The sequence below is a fragment of the Papio anubis genome, chromosome 9 (assembly GCF_008728515.1).
Source record: "Papio anubis isolate 15944 chromosome 9, Panubis1.0, whole genome shotgun sequence".
NCBI classification, from domain to species: domain Eukaryota; kingdom Metazoa; phylum Chordata; class Mammalia; order Primates; family Cercopithecidae; genus Papio; species Papio anubis.
This window is the reverse complement of record NC_044984.1, coordinates 30,018,172-30,026,893: the sequence shown is the minus strand read 5'-3', so window position 1 is coordinate 30,026,893 and position 8,722 is coordinate 30,018,172. Positions and strand designations below refer to the sequence as shown.

The following is an 8,722-nucleotide window of genomic DNA, read 5'->3' as shown; positions in this document are numbered from 1 at the left end:
TGTACTGTATATGTATATATATGTGTATATGTATATAAGATATATAGAGTCATTGGGCGTTTTGACGGACCTGTAATTCAGCTACTGGGAGGAAGCCTGAAGCAGGAGGTGGCGTGAACCGGGGAGGCCAGGCTTGAGAGTGAAGCCGAATGCTTTTTCACCTGCACTCAGCAGAAGCGACTGAGCAAGATTCCATCTCAAAAAATAAATAAATAAATAAATAAAAATTAATAATAATATTAATAGCCCAGCCGGGACAGAAGTGGCTCATGCCTATGAAATCCCAGCACTTTTGGGAGGCCAAGGTAGGTGAATTACCTGAGATAGGAGTTCGAGGACCAGCCTGACCAGCATGAAATCCCACGTCTCTACCAAAATACAAAATTAGCTGGGCGTAGTGGCACATGCCTGTAATACTAGCTACTCCAGGAGGCTGAGGCTGGAGAATCCCTTGAGCCAGGAGGCCAAGGAGGTTGTAGTGAGGCAAAATCAAGCCATTTGCACACTCTAGCCTGGGCAACAAGAGCTAAACTCTGTCTCAAAATAATAATAATAATAATAATAAAAATATGTAAATATAATTTAAAGAAATTAATGGACATTTTCAAGGTTATTACAGGTTCTCCTTGTAATCATTTTGGATTTTATAATTTTGCATTTTGACCTAAAATGGATTTAGGAGATTATAAATTAGTCCACATTAGTTGATAATTGCCGTCCTGTCGCTATGACAATGAGCATGGATAAGCAATGGCTGTTTCCTGTCTTCCACTGGTAGCCAGGTGGACCTCCACTGCTTGTGGCTTCCCAAGTGCTGGGATTGCAGGTGGCAGACCTGCCACACTTTCGACTAGTGCATGTTTTTGCAGAGGCAGGGTTTCGCCATGTTGGCCAGGCTGGTCTCCATCTCCTGACCTCATATGATCTGCCTGCCTTGGCCTCCCAAAGTGCTGGGATTACAGGTGTGAGGCTCTGCGCCCGGCCGTTTATTATATTAAAAAAAATTTTTCCTAGCCAACCAATGCATGCAAGATGTCAGTATATATCCTCTGCTGTGCACTGTTTCAGGCACTGGAATACAAAAATGGGTAAAAAAGAGATAAAATCCCTGTCTTTAAGGAGCTCATATTTTAATGAGCAGTGTCCTTTTTCTTTCTGGTTTTTTTGTTTTTTTGTTTTTGTTTTTGAGACAGAGTCTTGCTCTGTCGCCCAGGCTGGGGTGCAGTGGCGCAATCTCTGCTCACTGCAACCTCCGCCTCCAGGTTCAAGCGATTCTCCTGCCTCAGTCTCCCGAATAGCTGGGATTACAGGTGCCTGCCACCACGCCAGGCTATCTTTTCAGGTGTTTATAATATAGTTTTCATATACAGTTACAGGAATAGTATGTTACAGAACCTGAAGGAAAAAAAAGAAGTATTAGTTTAGAAGTGGGTTTATACTGTATGTACTAGGAATTGCCTGTTGAATTAACATTTCAGAAGTAACTATTTAAATCTGTATTGTTGACACTGCAGTGACAGCAGCGAAACTTGTCAGCAGATGATTAAGTTTTATGGTTGATTTTCACACTTTTGTAGCTTGGGACCAATATCAAGTTTCTGGAAAGAACATCCTTCCTCTCTCCCCACCCTCTGTCATTAACCCCGGGTTTCTGCCTGTTGTGTTAAGTGTGTCCTTGGGATAAAGGCGAATCATAATCGTTAGGTTTTCATTTTCCTCTTATTAATCTGAGAAGAGTTACTTCAGTTTTTTTCTTCCGGAGTCTAGAAAGCGCTTTGATTGTTGAATTATTACATATTCTGCATGGAAAAGTCTGTACGTCACTTGTTATTTTTTCAATTCCCAAGACCACCAGTTAGTGGAATTATTTCTGGGTGAGTGGAACACCCTTTACAAGCTGCTAGAGGAGGTATGCCTGTCCCTAGGTTATTGGCTTTCCATTGCCTAGTCTTTTATAGAAAGTGGCACTGTTCCCACGGAAATAAACAATCATTCCATTTGGAGAGACTCGAAATCTTAAGGCCGAAGTGAGAAAAAAATCGGATTGTTATGGGTTAGGTTACTATTTGAGAAGGGCAAGCGGGAGTTAGCGAATGGATAGGGTGTTAAAATGGGACTTTATTAAATGACTCATTACAACTGCACAAAAAACTAAACCTTTGCTGGCCCCGGAGGATTTTTTTTTTTTAAAGTTTCAAAAATCTAACTTCAAACAAAATTTAGGAAACGTGGGATTAGTATAAGTTCAGTCTGGGTGCTTACAAGACCACCTCCTCTGTCACCGAAAGTGGACACAGGTGTGAGAATTTTGCAACAGCAGCTTTCAGAACAATTTTTCGGCGCTCAATGGTGCCCCAAGAACTTCGGGGGTGGAAAACACGCCAAGCAGCGAAGACTTCCCCTCGGTTGCTAACCTTTCCCTTTCCCACCTCGCCACTCCCTCTCCGTCGCGGCCGCCAGCCGGGGGGCGTTTGTTTATGTGACGTCCGGCGTAGTAAGCAGTCCCCGCCCCCGTTTCCCTCTGGCCGCCGCGTTTCCCGCGCCGCGGAGCTTCTCCCCTTAAAAGGACAATAGAGGCCTCGGGAGCGCGCGCGGTCGCCGGGACTTCTCCCCCTCCCAGCCCGCGACGTGCGCGCGCCCGTATGCAAATAAGTTCGATTCAAGAGAATTTTGTGCCGGGAGCCGCGCGTGCGCAGAGGGAAAGCGGAATCTACACCTTCTCGGCCAGCGGTAGCAACTGCAGAACTGCAGGAGACAATCTTTCTAGACAAGGCAGTTGAGGAGGAGGGAGCGCTTGAGGGGGACTGGCCTGGCGTGCACTCCGCACCTCGGGGACGTTATTGCGCGTGGAACGGCTGCTTTTGGAAGGTGAGTGACTCTCACCATGCCTCTAGTGCAAAACTGTCTCATGAGGCTTTGATTTCAGAGTGTTTTTTTTCTCTCTCTTTTCACCTCCACCCACCTCCCCCCGTCCTTCCACATACACACAGGAAGTTTTGTCTTGGAGGTGGCATTGTTGGGAGCGCTGTTTTCGTGATCTTCAGACCCCAGGTTCTTTGGTACGCGCTTGTTTAGTGTGTATTTATTAATTGGGGAGGGTATTCGAGGCAAACCGAAAGTCTCGGGGCGGGGGAAGTGAGTGGAGCCTAGGCATAATTGAGGAGTCGCCGGAGTTGAGGGATCCACGTTGAAGGTGACAATGACTTTTCTCCGCCGCAGTATTCTCTCGCGGAAAGGAGCCCGGCGGCCGAAAGGCCCGAGAGGAAAGCTACTGGCTGGCCACCGCGCAGCGGCCGGGGTCGGTGCGTCCGCGTGGGCGCGAGGCGCGGGCAGGGTCGGGCGCCGTTGTGAAACCTCGTGGTTTAGTTGACTGCAGCCCCCGGGTTAGGGTGGACAATAAACGCCATTCGCTCGGAAACTAAGTTGCCGTCCGCTTCCAAGCTGGCGGCCGAGGGTCTTTAAATCGGCCTTTGGGGGTCAGTGCTGGGCTCTGCCGGAGCGCACGCGGCGTGGCGTTGTTTGCTCAACTCCGGAGGGATGCGGATGCGACAATGAGAGCAACACGCGGTCGCTTAAAAACAGCCCGTCTTCCACTCTCCTGCCCTCTTGGGACCGCGCCCAAGAGCGTCTGGTGTCCGGGGTGCCTTCGGAGCCCGAAGTTTTGCTCCCCGTGCGTTCACCTGTAGCGTAGGTGTGGGCGCCACGGCGAGGGCTTCCCGTTTGTGGGCGGCCGTCCGCGCTGTAAGATGGCCAGGGAAGCCAACTTGGCTGGGGACGGAGGCGGCGGCGTTGTCTACGCCGCAGGAGTCAGTGAACTCCGCGGGGCACTGCTTTTTGTGCTCTGCGTGACAGACCACGTGCTTCGGGCTGCGACCCTGGTCCTTGTCCGAATGTCCAGCCCCGCGTGAGCCGTGGGATGCGGCCGCCGTCAGGCAGGTCCGGCCGGCAGGACAATGTGGTTTGCTGATGATGGCGTCTTGCCAGTTTAAAAAGCAGAGTGAAAGTCGCCAACTCTCCGCCCGTGCGGGGCGGGTACTCCGGGCGTTTCTCATCAAGGACACTGCAAAACTTTGATTAAATGGGCCCGCTCCCGAGGGGAGGGCCGGGGGACCAGGCTCCGGACTCTTCGGGGCGCGGGGTCCGGACCCCTACCCGGGGTGATCGACCAGTGTCCGGCCCCTGCGAAACGCTCCGACATCTCTGATGCTGCACGTAGGCAGCGCCCGGCTGGACAGAAAACAAAGGGCTGCATGTGCCCGTGCGGGCCCCCGGCGCTCGGGGCGGCCGCCTGGGCGGAGGGACGTGCGGGTCGGAGGCCCTCGAAGTTCGGGCGAGTTTCGGGAGGGGCTTTTGTCCCTCAGCCCCCTCGTGGGGAAACTTTGGCGGCGCTACTTGTGCGAGGTGCCATGCTGGTGCGTAGGGAGGCGGCGTGCTTCCCCGCTCCGGGCGTGCGGGCGGGCGAGGGAGGCGGCAGTGCCCGGCGCTCCAGCCCTGGCACCGGGGGCTGCGACGGCCGAGGGGTCCGGAGAGCGTGGCCCGGACTCCTCGGCCGGTTCCTCGTGGCCGGGGAGCCTGTGTCTGGGAGGTCTGTGGGTTCGCCTTTGAAGTCGAACTGTTGCCATGTTTGAATTACGTCAGGGCAAAGCCATGAGGAGGAACAAGCCCCGGCAGCGCGGCGTGCGGGAGGCGCGGCCTGCGGGAGGCGCCGGGTCGGGCGGGCGCGGGGCCCGTTGTTCCGGCGCAGGTGAGGGAGGTGGCGGCGAGCGACGCGGTTCACCTCCCGCTGCCCTCGCCCTCGCTCTCGCCCTGGCCAGCGGCCCCCGCAGGAACTTTCCTCCCGACGCGAGATGTCTTATTTACCAACAAATCCACCAGGGAGCATTCTTATTTGCTGGCTCGGCGTCTCTCTTGGCGGTCACCGGAGTGCCCGAGGGGGAGGCGCGATTTACGGAAGGTGGGGACCCGAGGGCCCTGGGAGGAGCGGGGAGGCATTTTACTGCTTTCGGGGAAACGGGCGAGGGCGGCTAGCACCTTCTCCCCAGCCGAACTGTGGCCCGCAAGTCCAGGGGACCCAGCCCCGACGACGCCCGATAAACCACCGTGGGGAAGTTCCGGGGCTCCCAGTTTCCCTACTAAGGGAAGTGAGGACTGTGGGCGAATTGTGCGTGCAGCCAGTTTCTTTGTGTGTTTCTAGGGGGTGGGGGGGAGCGGGGAGGGGCAAGGTTTGTTTTGGTGTGGGGGGAGTTGGTTTATGGAGGTGGTAGGGCGGTGCAGTTTGTTCTGGTAACTATGACCCTAGTCAGTTTCTTTGTTTTTATTTTCTTCCTGTAACCTTCCATTACTTCAGGCACTCGGAAGATTAGGAATTACTGTTGAGTTAAACAGGGACCCTATCCGAGACAGTTTTACCCCAGCAATCCTTTCTCCCCCTCCTTATGTTGTCCTAAGGAGGGTTAAGAAAAGCTTTTCTTTTTCTTTTAATAATTGAAAAATGAATTTGACCTTGTTATTCAGCGTACACTGAAAGCACCTGTTTTTGAACTGGAATTTGCCAGACTTGAAAAGCCTTTTAATATTTTATGTCGCAAAATTGAACACATTTAGTTGCCCAATCTAAATTAAAGTCTGGGAGTTTCTGGTGGAGTTCCGGAGAAAACCCTCATGGCATTTAAAGTATTTATGTAATGATTTTGGGAAGGGGGATCTTTTTTAGCCGAAAGGTATGCGTGACTCAGTGTTTGGTGGTTATTCACTGCCTTATCTTAGGATGACCTTGAAGAAGCAAATGTTTAGGGAGTTGGGCCTTTTGGAAACATTGTAAGGAGGCTGGGGAGCTGGCTGCGGAGGAAGCTGCTCAGGAAGATGTCACAGGGTAACGGCTAGCTTCTTCCCAGTTCCCGTGAACTGGGGTTGACCTTCTGGTTACCCCTCCTAGATTTTTCTTTCAAGCTAACTTTTTTTTTTTTTTTTTGTATGTGGCCCCAGGCATAGCTCAGAAATTATGCTGGTTTGACACATGGATGCTTCTTTGGTATTTGGGTTTTGCCTGTAGTCTAGACATCCGATATGCACCATCGTATCTGTTGCTTCTTTCCTGATTTCTGCTGCATTTGAATCATGTTTAAGGCTTAGAATCTAAGTGATCATTACTAGGAAATAATACCCTTAAATGCCCTGCCCCCACACACCAAAAAATCGATACTAGTTGGAATTCATTTTTTTCTTTTTATTATTTTGTTACTAATAAACCTATTTTTCCCAAGTTTTGGTTGACCAAATTACAATACCAAAAGTCAACCAATATTAGTACATTTCTGTAGTAAATAGAAAGAGCATGTCAAGAAAACGAAAAACTTTGGATTTAATAACTTTGACTTTCCTTTGGCAGCTATTTCCCTGGGTCGTTATTTAAAATGCATAGGAGGTGCTTTGCAAATACGCTGAGATTATTTGAGTTGTTTTTCTTAATTAGTATTTCATAGCTAAGTTATGGCTAGAATTTCCATTTCCTAGCAGATTTCATATACTACATACAGAGCTTAATGGTTTTTGTTTTACTAATTAGATGATGTAAAACAGAGATTTGGATTATCAATGTGAATGAATTCAGGGTGGGAAAGATCCACAGACAAGGTCTCTACTGCCTTCTCTTTGTATTGCTTTTGTGAGAGGTTGGAAATACGAAGTTCAATTGGTAGAATATTCTAGATCACTGGTGGACAGCAGGCCCCAAGTCTGTCTGTCCTTGCACAGTATTCTTAATGCTGTATATCTGGAACCTGAATGATCAATTTTTTTCCCCCCCACAGTGGTTATCAAGTCCTGGGAAATCTTGACTCATAGGGCTCAAACTCAGACATATTTATGTAAGAGAAGCAATTTAAGAACCATTTGACATGTAAAATAAAAGTTTTTCACTGGGAAAAGTGTAAACTTATTTTAAATCTAAACCAACTACACAGGGCTCTTATGAGGATAAATTAATCAATTTACCATGCCAGGCACATAGTAGGTTGCTTTAAAAGTATGTCGTTTTCGTTTTTTCTTAAGAGATGGTAGGAATATAATTGGCTGAGCAGAAAAGGAACACAAGGATTGAGGCACAAAGTTTTGCTGTTCAGAGGTTTCTGAGTTAGTAATGCTTGGGTTTCTAAGCTGTCATCATCTTATAGTCACTTTGTGATCTAGTTTTTTTATCTGTAAAATGGTAGTAATATGTATTGTAAATAAGTTGTAAATAATTAAGCAAGTGACATGATTGATAAATACTAGCTGCTGTTGTCCTCACGACACTGGGAAATAGACATTCTATATAAAGTAAAACGGAGGCCTGGGTCAGTTGTTGTTTCTGGGGAAACATTAAGTAAATTTTTAGTGGAAAGAATGAGTGTCTTTGGTCTCTTCCCTTACCTTATGAAAGCAGTTCTGGGAAGACCCTGCCCTTGACTCTTGGTTGTCTTTTCAATTCTGATTCAACCATTTCACATCAGAAAGTCCTGTGGAAACCTGGAAAATGTCATTTTTCTTTCTTCCTGATTTCTCTTGTCCACACTTAGTTTTGATTTTGGGGTGTTACAAATTGAGACTTTTTTTGTTGTCTTTTGTTTCTCCAGTTTTTTAATTGAATCTGCAACTAGGATTTTTCTGTATTATGGAAATAATCTGGAAATGCATCTGGTCCAAAAAGGGAGTTTGTTTTCAAGGTAGGGAGGTTTTCTCTTTGCCCCAGAAATACTAATGTCACAGGCACATTGCTGTTACATATTCAAGTATGAAAGTTACAGTTGAACTAAAATAATTTATTTCTAGTTTTGTATTTAGTTGTTTTCCACCTATTACAAGTTTGGTTTGGCTTAATGTTGTTTTAATTTGGTTAATGTTAAGTGTGCTGAGTTGAAGTAGCTCTCATTTCTCATTTCTCCCCACACTAGTCTAATTTCCTTCCCCCGGTCCTGCTTGAAATAAGCAAGAAACATTTTTTCCTATAGCTTTTAAAACCTCAAGCTTTTTTTCCTACAAAAGTCTATAGACCAAATGTTAAAGAAAAATGACTCCTTTTTAAAAACATTAAAAATATTTCTATAATCAATAGCGCAAACAATGACTCCTTTCAAAACATTAGTTTGTAAAATTCACGTCTTTATTGTAGACACCATTTCCCATTCCATGCCCTTAAAATATACTGTCTATATGGCTGCCCAACTCTTTGAGTAGTTAGCAAATTCTACCTGTTTCCGTGTACTATGTACAACCTGGTTGTAATACAAGAGTTAGTTTCTGCTCTGCAGCGGTTTATTATTGAGTAGAGGAGATAATGCAGTAAACAAGAAGTGAAATCTTACGTGGTAGGTGTCCTAATAAAGGTATGGCAGGGTTTTGTAAAAGAAGTAATTCTTAAGAGAATTTCCCAGGTCAAGGGGATGGAGGGTAAGCTGTCTCAGACAGAAATAATAGCCTGAGTAGAGGGTGGCTAGTTATTAAAGTTGGTTTGACACTCTTAGAATATCAGAATTCCAAGTTAGGAGCAGCTGGTAGGCAGGAGCAGATCCTGAAAAGCTTTGAATTCCTTGCCAAGGAGTTTAGATACTATCATGAGGCCAGCGTTGCTACCTTGGAAGGGAAGATTAATAGTTGAATTTTAGGAAGATATCACATGTTTAAAGGATGTAGGGAAGTCAGTTACAAGGTTCTGACAGGAGTTCATGCACCATGATGAGGAATA

General features: G+C 47.2%; 2 protein-coding genes across 6 annotated transcripts in view; one reads left to right on the top strand and one right to left on the bottom strand.

Moving 5' to 3' along the window:
• The first annotated feature begins 2,524 nt into the window (after nt 1-2,524).
• The window catches only part of SINHCAF (SIN3-HDAC complex associated factor), a 46,122-nt gene continuing 39,924 nt past the window's right edge, over nt 2,525-8,722 (top strand). Inside the window, exon 1 of one of the 5 annotated variants that reach the window (XM_021922158.2) lies at nt 2,525-2,868. Coding sequence is in view for 1 of the 5 variants with exons in the window: in XM_021922157.2 (XP_021777849.1) it covers nt 4,648-4,954 (307 nt within the window). In the remaining 4 variants the exon portion in view is untranslated. Of the gene's footprint in view, nt 2,869-2,984; nt 3,060-4,631; nt 4,955-8,722 lie in introns of those variants that run through there. The other 4 variants (XM_021922159.2, XM_021922161.2, XM_021922157.2 and 1 more) reach the window with 4 other exon arrangements.
• LOC101009459 lies at nt 2,860-4,688 on the bottom strand. Its single transcript, XM_003906174.5, has one exon. It carries the CDS (start codon nt 4,050-4,052, stop codon nt 3,573-3,575), a length of 480 nt encoding a protein of 159 aa, XP_003906223.1. The 5' UTR covers nt 4,053-4,688; the 3' UTR covers nt 2,860-3,572.